The 16,845-nt window shown below is 35.8% G+C and overlaps 1 protein-coding gene across 5 annotated transcripts in view; it reads right to left on the bottom strand.

Annotated features, from left to right (window-relative positions):
• Positions 1-16,845, bottom strand: part of GLS (glutaminase) — a 63,672-nt gene that overhangs the window by 15,622 nt on the left and 31,205 nt on the right. For 4 of the 5 annotated variants that reach the window (XM_014544774.1, XM_014544773.1, XM_005872446.2 and 1 more), the window contains 5 exons: positions 14,437-14,503; positions 13,835-13,885; positions 10,868-11,044; positions 9,145-9,276; positions 8,093-8,185 (listed from right to left, as the gene is read on the bottom strand). In XM_014544774.1, the coding sequence (XP_014400260.1) occupies positions 8,093-8,185; positions 9,145-9,276; positions 10,868-11,044; positions 13,835-13,885; positions 14,437-14,503 (520 nt within the window). Of the gene's footprint in view, positions 1-6,697; positions 7,061-8,092; positions 8,186-9,144; positions 9,277-10,867; positions 11,045-13,834; positions 13,886-14,436; positions 14,504-16,845 lie in introns of those variants that run through there. The other variant, XM_014544775.1, reaches the window with a different exon arrangement.

Genomic DNA, 16,845 nt, shown 5'->3' with positions numbered 1-16,845 from the left:
CCTCTGGAGAAGGAATAGTCATAGAACTGGTATCATAGCTGTAAGTCACTAAACCGGGTATCAGGACATTTTAAAAAATTACATGGACTTTTAAGGTAGAAAACGAACCTCAGAAGTTCCTGTCTCTGGTAACTCACACTGGGTGACCCATCCAGATCTTATGGGCAACTGCCCAGCACTCACTGGTGCTATTTAAACCCAACATGCAAAACAAAGATAAAACCAAGCTCCAACCTATGAAGAACTTTTGCAAAAGATACCAGATTCTGAACACAGAACCCAAGCCTCACAGGTTGCTGCACAAGGATCACTGCAAAGCCAAGACGACAAGTGCAGCGCATCAGCCTCCAGCCAGAGCCGAGCACGGTGAGTGGCCCCGTGAGCAGGCAGGCCTCTCCAGGACAGCCGGCAGGGGAGGGGCCCGCGACAACAGGGCTGATTCTGTGGCAGAGACACACGGTGGACGTGAAACAGAGTCGCACAACCGCAGCCAAATAAAAATTAAAGTTTCATATAAAATTTTTTTTTAAGGTAAAAAAAAAAAAAAAAAGAGGAGGCATTAAGGAAGAAATATTTTATTGGCATGATTAAAGAGGGTTAAATAGTATTAGTCACCACCGAATCTTAACAAAATTTCTGTATTTCATTAAGGAAGAAATATTTTATTGGCATGATTAAAGAGGGTTAAATAGTATTAGTCACCACCGAATCTTAACAAAATCACTTCTGTATTTCATGGAGATGTTAATGAAGTTTCATAGTGCAGAAAATGTGACATTTATTTATCTCAATTCAAAATAGAAGCAATGATTTAGGTGATTTATTTCAATTATAAGTCTTGTGCATATAATTGAACCCACAGATTGTATTATTTGAAGTTGAGTGTAAAATAAATGATCAACAGGAAGCCGTAGTATATTGAAAAAAGTTTGGATTTTATTTTTATTTTGTGTGAAAGGAGGAAAGAGGTTTTATTCAGGAGTCAGTCACACAACCTGGGAGAATGGCAGACTCCCGTCTCAAAGACCAATCAAGTAGTTTGGATTGACACTTTTGAAAGAAAATAAAACTAGCCCAGCCGGTGTGGCTCAGTGGTTGAGCTTCGACCCATGAACCAGGAGGTCATGGTTCAATTCCCAGTCAGGACACATGCCCGGGTTTCAGGCTTGATCCCCAGTGTGGGGCATGCAGGGGGCAGCCAATCAATGATTCCCTCTCACCGTAGATATTTCTCTCTCCCTCTCCCTTCCTCTCTAAAATCAATAAAAAAAAAATTTTTTTTAAAAGAAAGAAAATAAAACTAGAATGGCAAATGTCAGTAATAATAGAAGGTTTGGTAACAAATATATAAGCAATATGAAGATCTGAAAATGAAAACCCCAATTTTATAAGCAACTTGGATATAATTTTTTTAAATACCTGATTTTCAGCCAAAAATGAATTATGATAGGAAAGGATGAAAAAGACTACTTGAAATAAATATATTTCAAGATTTCTAATTAGAACTTTTAATTTTGAATGACTGAAGAACAAAACAACAGATCTAGAATGGAGTTCAATTAATAATACCATGGTTTCATACATCATTAATCTCATTTAATGGAGGAAAGTCAAGACTTAAGTTTTATGCTATCCTCTCAAAGGACAATCTGTAAGTGTCCCTTAGTGATAATTTGTGAAACACATGCAAAATAATGAAAACTATTAATTCTAACATAAAAAGTCTAATAAGAGGCTAAAAAATTATGATTTTAATTTGGATTTCACAATGGAATGGCCCAAATCTGAGCAGTTACACTTGCATCACTGGTGCTACTACTTCCACGTCATTCTAATGGGAATAGGGCTTAATGTGAAGTCAAGAGCGCTTCACCGGCTCAGAGCCAGGCTCCTGCATGCTCAGGCTCCCCGGCATGAACCTGTGGGGAGAAGAGCTCCCAGACCAGGTTAAATTGAGAATTAAGGAGCAGTACTTTTTTTTGGAGTAACAATATTTGAATTTTAGCATTTAAGTCAACAAAGGTTTTTTAAAAAATTAGTGCACTGTAACAAAAGCAATATACATTCCCTTCACAAGTAAAAAATAAAAAGCCCAGAATTATGAGATAGATTGGTACTGAGGACAATTAACACAGTGGAGTAATAAACAGAAAAACCAGGGCCCTGCTCTGAAGACACTAGGAGATCCAAATATCTCAAGTAAAAACGAGGGAAGTAGCTATATATTTTGCATAGTATATGCTGGAAGAGCTAACTTGTAAAGAAAAAGGAAAAAAACGTTTTCTAAAGAAAACATTTGTCTAGACCTTTAACAGCCTTTTGCTTGTTTAAAATCTTTTTACTTACACATTTAGCCTAGCTCCAAAGGAATTTGTGTTAAAAGCCAATGGTGCACATTTATTTTTAGAGTCACATTTCTGCTACACTCACTTTCTTTCAAAGGTTCCAGGGTAATGTTTATTTTTAGAGCTTCTGTATAATTGTAACATTCACTTCTCACGTGACCCGTCTTTATAAACTGTGGTAGACGACTGCTCACTAGAAAAACACAAGCAGTCCAAGGGAACACGGATGGGAGTCCGTCTGCCAAATAACGTCTCGTCATCCTAAATACTGCCGACCACACTGCTCATGAAAAATGAACCCACAAGCAGAAGGCTGTTCCGACAAAACATAAAACAGACTGACTCATAAAAAATTACAAAGACGTTAACTGAGAAAGGAAGGTGTGAGAAACCTGGGAAAGGGGGTTGGATGGAGTGGGAGTTTATAACAGATAACCTTTAAGATTATTTTCAAGCCCAATGTGATTCTAATAAACTCTAAGATTATGGTAAACAGAAGATGATCAAAGATCTAGAAAGATTGAACTATATTTTAGAAATAAACAAATATTCTATTTTGCCATGACAGAAAATGGTCATCAGGTCAAGTTTATTCTGAGTAATCTAAGTGAAAATCTGAGGGATGTGCCATGATGCATCAGAGCAAGTTGCATCTCCAAGATCTGGTTTTGGTTTTTATTATACAATATAAGTATTACATTTAATATAAAATGGCAAAGAAGAGACTGAGCAGAAATTACATTACTTTGTTTTAAAAAAAAGCATTCTAGCATTTTCTAGGAGAAAAACCAGAATTTTTACAAATGAACAGTAAAGCAGATTCTTAAAACTAAAAATAGTGCATAACCTTTAGCATCAACTATTGCATAAAGTACCTGCTGAAACTGAGCAGCGCACTGTTTAGGTTGAAAGCAACCTTCCTATATAACAAGCGCTGGAGAGTGGCAGTCACTTCCGCTGCATGCTGATGGCCCTGCTCTCTGCTGTGGACTTGCCCAATACGGGTGGCTCTCTCACCCCGATAGCGTGGCAGTGCATGGGAACAGCAGAAACCACGTATCCTTCACGTTACACTGAACAATAAATAAATTCTGGGGCAACAAAAATATTAAAGCTTCTTTTATGACAAAACTTGGAATCGGAATAGCTCAATGAATCATTTATGCATAATAAACTATGTGGAAAGAACTGCTGCTGGTTTTCAGAATGTGGAGAGATGGCTGGCAAGATAGACGTTGATACAGACAGACACATAAACACTTGCACGTATAACACATACATCATATACAGATTATCATGATAGAGACTGACATATCAGTCTATACCAGTGATTCTTTCCACATACATACACGCCTATGAGACGCTACATTGTGAGCCAAGACAATTAAGCTCTTTGGGTTACCTTTTCCTGTGCATCAAATGAGTTAAACACACCAACAAAAAACAAGGGATCTTTTAGAACAAGTGTTCATAAGCTGTTACATGAATGGCAAATTTCATCAAACAGGAAAATTTTAAGTGCTGTATTTGATCCACAATGCACGGAAACTTGTTATAATTTTAACTGTGCTATGGAAATATACTAAGTTCCTTCTGAAAACTGAATTCCTTGAAAATAGCTAAGGTAAATTTCTATATTTATAGTTATTTCACAATGTAAGTTCTACTGAGATTATCTTCATTTTATTTAGCAATTTTTTTAACTCTAGATAGCAGATTATATATTCAATAACAACAGTGATATTCCTCCTCAGATACCAGAAAGACCTGCAAAAAATAGGGTAGTGTTTTGTTTTTTTAGGCTGTCAAATAAAAATCAAAAACAACAAAAAAACAAAACAAAACCAAGAACTAGGAAAAAAATCTTTATTCAAATACTCTTAGTACAACTAATAGGAAAACCCCCCACTAATGCTACACTGCATTATAAAAAAAAGAAAAGAAAGAAAATAAGGAAGAATCCCTTAGGAGTATTTCTAATTTTTTCTTCACAGCAGCCTCAGAAATAATTAAGAATATAAAGCATTTTAATAGTATCTTCATAAAGGATAATTTTTTAAAGTTAAAATTCTAAATATTTGTTATATATAAATGCTGGAGTTGCTGTCATTAAAAAAAAACCCAATAAAATCAGCTTAAAATAAATTTATTGTACAATACAAAAAGTAGGCATACTAGAAAATAAAAGATACATATTAAATATACAAAGCAAATGAAAGAAAGCTAAATAACACAAATGTTTCAATCCAAACATGAAGATTAAAATGCACAACATTTATGCTAAAAATAAAGTATTTCAAGAAGGATATACATTTCAAATGAAATGTTAATGATGAATGAAAAGAAAAACAAATACGTTGACTTCTAAGTGCTTGAATATCAAGAATCAGTAATGGCATGAAACATTAAATCCAACAATACTAGGTACTTTTCAAGAGCTGTATTTGAAAAGGTGTTAAAAACACTGAAGGGATTAAAATAATGTCGTTAAATCTGGCAAAGTTTTCCCCCTTTTTTGCAAAGTAAAGTTGGAGGGCCTATTCACAATACCTCCCTGTCTTCCTTCTGTGCCTTCTACACATCTCTGGATGCCCCTCCTTAACCAGAGGCTATAAATACAGTAGCTTACAGCGCCCTACTCCGCTGGTAAGTGTGCAATTAGCCTTACCAACATAAAAAGGTGCCACAGATTAACAATTTTGAAATCTATACAAATATTAATACAATATGAAACATTAAACTTTCATTTATAAAGTAAAACTAACCTACAAATAAAATAGTAAAATGTAAGAATTTAGGACACGAGGGGGCGGGGGGAAATAACGCCTTTTTTGCAAACTGTCCATTAAGGCATTCAGTTCCCCAAACCACAAATGGCTCTGGACGTATACTGTCCCAGGGTCTAGCAGAGGTGAGGCCTCCACACACACTACTCTCCTGCGGACGGCCACACCAGAAGCATCCAGTTAGAATATATATCTGTACATTAGAGGAACATTCAAATAACCATAAAGTCCTTGGTAAAATCCTCTAAAACCTTACATAACATATAATTATTTAAATAGAAAAGTTTTAATACTTATGTTAGACCAAAAGGCTTCTGAACAACACCTTTGGGAGGAAACATCTTTTCCTAATATCATGGTTCCCAAACTCAAGAAATCATATGATCAGGAACTTTTACATCTATATTTGCATTGGTATCTAAATGACCCATTGAAATATTTCTCGCTATCCTGTATTTACTTTTATTAGACTTTACCTACCACAAATATGCCATGACACAAGAAACTATCAAGTTCTCTTTCTAGATCCCACCCCTGCACCTCCAAAATCTACAAGTTTAAAAATGAATTAACAAAAAGCACCTGGAAGCTGAGAATAGCGATGCATGGAGGAAGGAGGAAGAGTGAATAGGTCCTACAGAATTTTATAATCACTTTGCCAAGACAGACTTTAAATACTTTTAATTCTTTGAAATCAGATTGTGTAGAACGTATAGTTCTTCTCTTAAAAACAAGTTTGATTCTCAATATTCCATTTTTATAACCAAACAAAAGGATTCATATCTAATAGGTATTTTAGTAGAACACTCACTACCTTCAGACTCAATTAATTTCCTAAGTACTCTAAAAGAGTTCCAACAGAACAAACTTTATGAGATGTTATAATTTGTCATAAAAGATTCATTAGCATTTGTAAAACCATTGGAATAAAATTACTAAAAGCTAAAACCAAGATTCACCCATTTTATTTAAATATAACAGAAAAGGCTACGTGTATAATAGAAAATAAAACTGTTCAGGTAAACATTTCACTTGAAGACACTCTGCTCCTCTGGTGACCATAGCTTCTTAGCAGAGAACATGTCACTATCTTGTACCTGAAATTCTTTGGCTGGAATGTTTTAGTAACATAAGACACTCCTGTACATGGCAATTCTGACAGAACATAGGAGTTGCAAAGTAAAAAGGCAAAGACACTATTTATAAAGTGTTTGGTAAAATTTTAAATGAATTTTTTAAAATTTAAAGCCAATCTATCATTAAAAATGGCATGACATGTAAACATAAGCTAATTTTATAATCTGCTATATTAAATAATTTGGGATTCATTATTTTACCTTTTTAAGTTTTCTTTTTAGCTTAGAAATACTTTTTATTGCCACTAAAGACATGTCAATTTTAAAACTGGAAAAGAAGAAACAGAATGTAATGAAACTGTTAAGTTCAATGTGTGGGTTTTAAAACCAAAAAATTACAAATTTCTATTACTATTTTAAATGGGGTTACCTGACTCTATAATTCAATTTTTAATTACACCAGGAAAAATTTTAAATCCTTTTAGCATTTTTTAAAATAAAGCAAATTTGCTTTACTTACTTATAAATACTTTTTAAAAACTGACAAACCTACCTTTACACAAAGACTAAAAGGAGAAAAAGTTTTATGGCTCCAGCAGCAAAGGTTGCGAACACAAAAAACTCATATAAATATTTATATTATGCAAAAACACTAAAGATGTGTGAAAGGTAAATGAAGAACACTCTGAAACTAGCGCCCACTGCTTTAGCTTTTCTCGCCCAGACTCTCCATTCTATAAACTACAGTTGTAGAGATGTCCTCATTTGACTCAGGTGACACTTTTTTCCACACTGTCTCTTTTAAAGCAAGTTCTTGTTGGAGACTTTCACAGTCCAATGGTCCCAAGGAATGCTAGTTGTTCAAGCAACATACATAATTTATTAGTGCACTTGAGTGAAGAAAGGTCCGAGCTATAAAATGGTATTTTTCAGTGAATGTTATTAAAATCTGCTCACATTTTCACCCACCACCATTTGATGTTAGCTCCATGTTATTCATGTTGACTCTCATGGGAGTTTTTACTGTGTTGGCTCTACTTTTCATATGTTATTATAAGTGACCTTGATTGCAACTAATGACATGAAAACTTACTTAGTTTATGCATTAAAAGATTTTCTTTCTACCTATAAGTGCTTCATATAAGCTTCAAGTCTAATTAGGTAATTTTATTACATACATTTTCCATACGGTTGCAAAGGAATTTAATTAAAACTCAAAACAAGTTCCTTAGTTCAGTGAACAACAATGAAAACAAAAAAAATCTTGTTCCTGAAATTTAAGTCCTGATTCCTAATACTAACTCTAAACAACTAGTGTGTGTGTTTGTGTAATATGAAGCCAAGCACACTAATAAAAAAATAGTACGAGTATCAGGGATACTGCATTAAACACTTTTTGTAGAAAAATATTTCAACAATAGTGGGTTATAAAACTTATGAGGCTTTGTATGGTGTCTCACTAATACTGTAATACCATAATCCCTTTCCATATCCATCCACGTCAAAGTAAACTTCATTCCAAGACTATATAATTCTAGACAAGTATTAAGAGTAAAAACAGGCTTTCTTCTTACAGCATGTTGCGCTTTCTAACGTGTCTTGGCAGAATCAATTCTTTAAAATATTGCTTAAAATAGCAAAAAATGGGAAGAGAGGAAACCCTGCTGTTAGGCTAACCAGTTTCAATTTAAGTAAAACATCAATACTTAATATCTATGAAGTACTGGCCCAGGATAAAAATGTGAACAATTTGTTTTACAGTCATTTGCGATCAGCATAGATATGAGGCCATTACCAATTACACTAAATTTTATTTAAACTGGTGAGTCATTTTCTCTCTCTTAAAAAAATATTGCATAACAATCTAAATAAGAATTTAGCTTACCCTTTGATCGCCACCTTCTCTTCGAGGATCAAGTTTTTTTGCAAAGTGTCTCAAATTATCATAGTTATGGAAATTACACAGAGAAACAAGATCCTGTAAATAAACAGAGCCAGGTATGAGAAATTAGCTATTCACTGACTATTGTTTCTTCATAACTGAATAAATTATACGAATGCAGCCCAATTTAACTACTATCTCCTACAAAGCACTTCTGCATGTTACTAAAGCAACACGATCCATCAAGAAGAGGACTGAAATAGGAAGAAAAGGATACGGATACACATTTTGAGATCACTGCTTACTAGCATGATCACAGGACTCAGCAACTCAACTTGTTTAACTTTCATTTACTATAAAGTGAGCATTATAATAACAGGCCATATGAAAGAATTCTTTCAAATAACCATAAAATAAAACACCACAAAAATACAAATACATATTCTGATTACAGTCTGTTACAATCTGCAAGCAATCTAGTATCATTCTCTAATTTTTATAGAAAATAAGAAACTGAAGATAAATCAGTTTTAATTAATAAAATCTGGAGAAAAAATGAAGACCCTGGGAAGTAATAACTGTAAATAAGCTGGAAGCTAAAATATTAGCAAGAGTTGAGTCACAACATAGTCAAGAAGTGTAATAATTTTAAATTGCAATGCCTGTTTCCTCAAAAAAAAAAAAAAATACTTTTATGGATAAAGTTATTCAACCATGCAAGATTAAAGATGATATAATACACTATAATAATCTTAATTTATATTGGGTTTCAAATTACTTCTCCAAGTTGTTATGTTTTGCTGAGCTTTTGGAAACCAAAAAGTAATTACAACCATAAATAGTAAAATACAAGCATCAAAGAAAATTAATTTTCTGCGAGGAAAGCCCTCTAGGAGAGCCCTCTATGAGTGCTCCCATGGCTACCTAGTAACTGACAGACAGGCAGGCAGAGTGCCAACAACCAATAAACTATGAAAATGAGTAAAAAAAAAGGACAGAATCATAAGATGGCTCAAGTTATATGATCATTATTTCCGTTGAGAACACATGCTTACGTGACAGAAGTGAATTCCCTTCACACTGTTGCCCATCTTGTCCAGAGGGGGTGACCAGCACATCATGCCCATGACGTTTGGGACAACTAAAAGAATGCCCCCAGCAACTCCGGATTTTGCAGGAAGACCAACCTGAAAGTAATTTGAAAAAAGGAACATTTATGTTAACATTTTAAAATAAGTTATTATGTCCAACAATAACATAAATGGCTTAAAAGTCATGGTGTATTTATTTCTATACAGAATTCCAACTTTAAAAATGTTGTGGGCATTTACCAACATGTTTATAATATGGTAAAAGAAAGACAGATATAAAACAGTTGGGATGTATTTAAATGTAGAAAAATTTGAAAGATATTCTAATTTGTGGGCTTATGTTTTTATTTTATTCTTTGTGCCTACATTTTCAAATTGTTTTTATAATAAACATGTACTGCTTAAGTATAAAAATGATTTTCAACAAATATTTTGACTAGAAAAATAATGAGAATTTCTATCTTCTTAAAAGATTCTCTGTGGTATAATGTCAGAGAAATTTTGAGGATTAGAGATAAGATGGTAATTCAAGTTAATCCTCTTCAAGACATTTACCTTTACATTAAGCAAAACTTGATAATAATTATGATAAAAGACAAAATTAATGGCTTACTAACATTCAAACAATGAGTTCCTCTGCTACAAGTAATCTTGTATAAAACTAAGTTAAACAAAAAATTCACCTGAATGGGATCTACCGATTCACAAGGAATACAACGGACAGTGAGAGCATCAGCCAATCTAGATTGTGAGAAACTGTACAGGATAAATGACCCAGTTTTTCAACCCAAAACAACAAGAAAAAAGAGAGAAGGCAGGGCGGAAGACTATAGATTAAAGAAGAAAAATAGAGGGAGATACAACCAATCATAATTGTAAGACACTATTTGCAGCCCAAGGAGCCCACTATTTGCAGCCCAAGTCAAAGAGAAAAATAATAATTTATAAGACAGTCCAGATGACCTGAATAGTCATGAAATATTTTGATGATATTAAGGATTAAGGTTTTTTGTTTTTTTATGTAAGAAAGATGCTGTGGGTTTAAGAGCTGCTATCACTTAGAATTACAGACGGAACTATGACAAGGATGGAGGAAGCAGGTATACATACAGATGAAACAAAATTGGTCATGTATTGATAAGTATTAAAGTTGAGTGATGCATAACATTAAATAAGTCTGTTTTTCTGTTTTAAAATAAAATAATCATTTTAGGGCATTTGCTTATTGACATAAACAGACTGAAATAAAAAGTCTACACATTTTACAAGTGGCAAATGCACAACAGAACTTAAAGCAGTATATTTTTAAGTTTTAACTTTAATATACTTTATGTCCTTTAAAATATCTGTGGATTTAACCAAAAAATGTTAAACATCACAATTATGCACTACTTCTGAACTTAAACATAAACAATGAAAGTAGTCTATACTAACCTTATATATTGGAATGCCTTAAAAGAAGTGATGAGGTTCTATAAATAAAACTTCAGGTTCTTAAGAACATCTGATAGACTGCTTAATAGTAACTCTATTCCTTACCAATTCTGTAACAAATTAACCTTGAAAACAAGCCTCTCTCTCAAAAATTAATGTACAATTTGAGAAGCAAAGTTCAAACTGCAGTTTTAAAAGAACTAGTTCAAACTAGCTTCTTGACAGAGAAAATTAAGATTAAACAGTAACTTACATGGAAAGCAAACTGCCCTGAGAAGTCATACATGCCACAGGAATGCATCAAACTCAGCGTGTTTCGCACGGCTTCTGGGCTCAGTACTCTTTCACCAGTAATTGGGCAGAAACCGCCATTAGCCAGTGTTGCAGCCATCACACTGGCCGATTCACACGTTACCTCAATGGAGCATAACTAAAGGAAGCAAAAAACGAATTCTGAAAATCTAGGCTCACGTTATTTTTAGTATTGCATTTGATTTCTAAGATAATCTATTTTATCTGGCTTTTCATACAGATCTGAAATGATCCCAAAGGGGTCATTTTAATATAACTTGACATTCTAAAGATTTTAATTTGAACAAAGTTCTAGCCCCTTTAAGGTTTATTCTGATTTTCCCAGTTATTCAGTCTTTTAATGGCAGAACTAGGCTAGGAAGAGCCAGGCCCTACGCACTAGTGCAGTGGGGCCTTGACTTACAAGTTTAATTCGTTCTGTGACGGAGCTCGTCACTCAAATTACTCGTACGTCAAATCAATTTTCACCATTACAATGAATTGAATGCTGGGCTGATGTTGTGGCGTTCACTGTGACGTTTGCTGCGCCAACTAGCGGTGGGGTATCTGAAGTTGGCTCGTAACCCGAATTTTAGCTCGCAACTCGTATCTCGAAAAACTTGTTAGTCGGGACACTCGTAAGTCAAGGCCCCACTGTATTTGTAATTGCTCCATGTAATATTCAGAACTGCTTAATATTTAATGCTTTCTCTAAGATACACCAACATAATTATTAACTCAATAGGAAAAAAGAAGACATGACATATTTTTTAGATAAAGCAGTATAATAGGTACATCTACATGAGAAACTGCCACTTTAGAGAAAAAATGCTAATTGCCTGACATTCGCCTATAACAAAGCTCAGCATCCCCATATGGCAACATGCAAAGGACTCTGAAGAAAAATCTAAGGCAGCTCTAGCCCGGATTCATGTGTGCCTAAAGCAAAGTGCCTCCTTTTAACCATCTCCTAACATTCAAATATTTATTTACTATTGACCCTGAGTGATGAATGTAGAAAAGCAAAGCCTAGTTACAATGTACAATAAAATGTTTGCAGTTAAATATAATCAAACTAATGGAAAAGGTTTACTATACCAAACCCAAATTTACCCATAAAACTAAAACAATAAATATGGTCTATTTAATTTTTAATTAACAGCAAACAAAATGGGTGAAAAGTAGAGGAGAAATAGGGCCTGGAGAAGAGAAAGAAAAAAAAACTGAGTTCTCGGACTTAGAAACTTTCTCACTCACACCTCAAGATCTACATACAAGAGGTGCAAAGGGGTTTGAAGACAGCAAAAAGAAAGACTAATGAACTAAATGACTGGAAGCCACTTTTTTACTGACTTTCACTTTTGCCTATTTATATTAAAACCTCTTCCCAATTCCCCCAAAACTACAGAATCCATAGTTACTATACTGACCCATACAGCAAAGACAAAGGTTGATGTAATCATGAAAACCTTTCTAAAATACATGAAATTTAAATTCTAACAATCATTTCTTAATTTATACTTAGTATTAACTGGAGTTTTGTGTGTCATAAGGTAATACACTCCTAATACGACAAATCCTAATTTAAGAGTACTTTCCTGATACCCTGATGAATGTTTAATTAGATGCAGCCCTTCTACAAAAAGTAGTACTTCTGTGGCTGTCTCTTGGTTTCTGCACTGAAGTGTAGAAACGTCACAGATTTAGTAGCATGTAATAGCCAAAGTTAAATATGTATACCAAAGGAAAAGAACTTACACATATAGAAGAAATTCATATGGGCTAGGGGGAAAAATAAGGGCTACTGGATAAAAGTAAATATGATACTAAATAATAAACTTCACACAAATAGTCTCATGGTGTTTTCAATGCAGAAAGTTAGGTCAAAAATATTCTACAGCCCTGGCCATCATGGCTCAGTTGGTTGAGCATCATCCCAGAAGGTTGCTAGTGCAATTCCTGGTCAGGGCACATGCCCAGGTTTTGGGACCCATTCCCAGTGGGAGTGTGCAGGAGGCAGCTGATAAATGTTTCTCTCTCACATCAATGTTTCTCTCTCTCTCCCTTTCTAAAATCAATAAAAAACATATTTTTAAAAAATGCTACAGAAAATGAAACTGGGGCTCAGTTTGAAATTAGGTCAGATGGCTAAAAAGGGGCCAGGTTAGATCTTGATTTTACAATGACAAGACAGCTCTAGCCTGGAATCATGTGTGCCTAAAGCAAAGTGCCTCCTTTTAACCATCCCCTAACATTCAAATATTTATTTGATTTCGCAAAAAAAATTTTTTTTAATTTACAATTTACAGTTCTTTGCATTGGGCAGGTGACAAACTCTGATCTGGACTTCTATCAAAATCTACTTCAGAACAACTTCCCTAATATAAATTCTTTAAGATTACTGAAAGGTTAAAATTAAAGCACCTTCAAAAATAAAGACAGGCAAGCTAGAAATTAATTTGTTACTATGTAGCTTCACATTACAGACCCATCAGAGGCACTAATGGCATTAAAGTGATAAAAATGAATGAGCTGAAAGTATGGGGGGAGGGATATTATCTTTAATTGAGTCTATACCTGCAGAAGCGAACTGAGAAAATGCAACTGATTATGAACCGTCGTTAACTCCTCCAAACAAAATGGAAAAGCTAAGAAAACAGAGGTCCATTTATAACAAGAAGTTGTCAATTGTTCCTAACACTTCTTAAATAGAACGTGTTTACAGGAATAAATATTCCATTACATCCCGAGTCATGACTTTTTAGGAGATACACACATGAGAGTGTCTTTCATGAGTATATTGTTTCAAATGTCAGTGGGAAATGTATTTTCTCTTGGCTCACAGCCAAGATTTCAGAGATATCTATATTGTGCTAAATGATACACCCATTTATTTGTATACACAATTCATATATTTAAAGTAAATTACCTGGAAATAGAAGTCTAATATACCAACCATGTCTGTGCCTTCTGGAAAACACTGAAAAAAATAGAAAGGCAATTAAAAACATAGAAACACAGGGGGAAAAATGCAGATATAAGATTAAATTTGAAAAATGTACATTGATGTTTTAATTGAGAACAAAATAGCACATAACCTAAGAAAGGGTATAAACATGAAATCACAAAGAACAATAAAACAAAATAACATCACATATAGACTTCTAGATTCTAGTTTAAATGACAAAGATAAACTGATTCATAATTCCTAAGCCAAGTTATTGGGCCAGCCACTTAAAATTTAAAAAATCAAGTGTAATCAGCAATAGTAAGGCATTTATTTGAGTAAATGGGTGAATCCTTACACAAAATTTGCATTAACATAACTAGTCAAATATTTGAAAACTGCCAGATACAAATCAATTTAATAACATGAACACTTTGATAGCATAACTCAAGGTTATTTTGCAAAAACTTCTGAATCTTAAATAGTAGGTAATTGTTTAAAATCGATTGTTGAGTTCTTAGCATGTATCTTCGTATATTTTATTAACTAAAAGAATAACTTGAAATAGAACAAAAGTTAAAAACCTTTTTTTCTTTTAAGTAATATCCTATTGCAAAATTTCGATCTCCACTTTCTCTTTCAGACTGAAACCTAGAAGAAAAAATAACATTTGCTTTATTTTCTGTAAAAGTATGTTCTGTAGCTTAATTTGTATATGGAAGTGCAGTATAAAGAACACGGACCTCATGGTCAAGACTGCTGGGTCCCAGTCCCAGTTCTGTCGATAGGCCTGCTAGCTATGTGGCCTTAGGCAAGTCATTTCAGTGACACCGCTCTCCATCTTAAATTTCTCAGCTGTAAAAAGGTTAAAATAAACTAGGCCAGTAGTCGGCAAACCGCGGCTCGTGAGCCACATGCGGCTCTTTGACCCCTTGAGTGTGGCTCTTCCACAAAATACCAGCTCTTCCACAAAATACCAACTTCTGCGCATAGGCCACGAAGTTTCAATCGCACTGTACATGCACGCCCGCACATGGTATTTTGTGGAAGAGCCACACTCAAGGGGCCAAAGAGCCGCATGTGGCTTGTGAGCCGCGGTTTGCCGACCACGGAACTAGGCCCTTTCTAATCCTCCTATTTTTTTAATAAAGAAGCTAATTACCAAATATTCCACCATTAAAATATACTAAAAAATGCACAATTTTCTAGCTCTCTCAAAAGTACAATAGTCAATTCTAACTAAGGAAATACATGGACATTGCACTGAGGCGGGGACACATGAAATGGGCCTTAAAGCATTCACTGGATTAACAGATTTCAGGTGGAAGCCCAGGCAGCAGCACGAACAAAGTTGTAAAGGTATAAAATACGGCATTTCATTGAAAAATAGCAAATATTCTGACGTATCTGGGAAATGGGATTTATGAAGAAGAGTAGAGAAACATCAAACTAACAAAGGAGGAGAGAACCAAGATGGCTGCGTAGGCAAATGCCTGTATTCACCGCCTCCCACAACCACACCAAAATTACAACAAAACTACAGAACCATCACCCAGAACTGCTGGAAAGCTGGCTGAATGGAAGTCCTACAACCAGAAAAGTAAAGAAGGAAGCACACTGAGGCTGGGAGGAGGTGCGAAGGCCCAGAATGGGCTAGTCCGGCACCCACGTGGGCTGCACTTGGGAGGGAGATAGCCTCTGTGGAGGCCACCGGGAGGAGCAAGGGGTCCCAGCCACACACTAGAAGCCCAGCCCAGGGTCCCAGAGCTGGGGACAGAAGTCCCTACGGGCAGTAAGAACTACAGGCTGATTAAAAGGCTGGCACCCTGAACTGAGCTTACAATTACAAGCTCCCGCTTGCTCTGAGCTCCAGTGCTGGGCAAGACTCTGGGGAATCCCGACCTTCTGGGGAAAAACTGGACTGTCTGGCATCGAGGCAGGAATGTGGGGGCGGCTTTCTTCCAGATGGAGGTGCATTAGCCGTTTTGTTCCTGTGCTGGGACCTCTCTGGTTGCAGGGCTGACTGGCAGCCATTGCTGTTTGCTCTGCCTGGTGATTCCCTGAGACTCCGCCCCACCCAATTTACAACCCCACCCAAGCTGTGGGCAATGGCTTTTGCATATGAAGGGCCTGTCCTTTCTCAGGCTAAAAACTTGTCAAAAAGCTGCAGCTGGGTCAGGGAGCCCCAAACCTATCAAAAGGCCCAAGATGCAGCATGAGCACCAGCCTGCCTTGCTTCACAGCTGGACCTCATCTGGGCACTTCCAAATCTGATACAGAGGAGGAATCTGCAGATCTCTCTGTAGCTCCTGCTGGGTGGCCCCAGGCAGTGGCTGACTTTGCACCTCCCTGGAGACCCAAGAGCCAGTGTACCCAGTGGTCAGTGTTGGACCATACCAGATTACAACTCTACACATCCACAAGCAACACAATTCAAGGGGCAGACTCAGTGAACACCAAAGCCCCACTGAAGCAAGACCTGCTCCACAGGGGTGTCTCCTGCAAAGCAGCTCTCCCACTGTAGTCACAGCTGGTCTCCACAGCCAATTGGCCTGGAGAGCAATTCCTCCCAGTGACACCAACAGCAATCAAGGCTCAACTACCACAAGACTATGCTCACAGCCCACAAAGGAGTGCACCTAGAGCTCCCAGCTCAGGTGACTGGGGAGGCTGAGTGACTGGGCCCTATAGGACACCTACTACACAAGGCCACTCTATCAACTCAAGAAGACTTAGCAGCTCTATCCAATACATAGAAACAAACACAAGAAATCAGCCAAAATTCAGAGACAAAGAAACATGTCACAAATGAAAGAAATGGAAGAAAGCACTCTACTGGATAGAGAGTTCAAAACCACAGTTATAAGGTTACTCAAGAATCTTCTAGAAACCTCCAAGGGACTTAGTAAGTCTTTCAAGGATCTTGGTGAGAATGCCAAAAAAAAAAAAAAAAAAAAAAAAAAAGAAAGAAAAAGGACCAACAAAAAATAAAA

Source organism: Myotis brandtii, unplaced genomic scaffold (assembly GCF_000412655.1).
Source record: "Myotis brandtii unplaced genomic scaffold, ASM41265v1 scaffold381, whole genome shotgun sequence".
Taxonomy (NCBI): Eukaryota; Metazoa; Chordata; class Mammalia; order Chiroptera; family Vespertilionidae; genus Myotis; species Myotis brandtii.
Note: the sequence above shows the minus strand (reverse complement) of the source record. Positions and strands in the feature narration are given on the sequence as shown.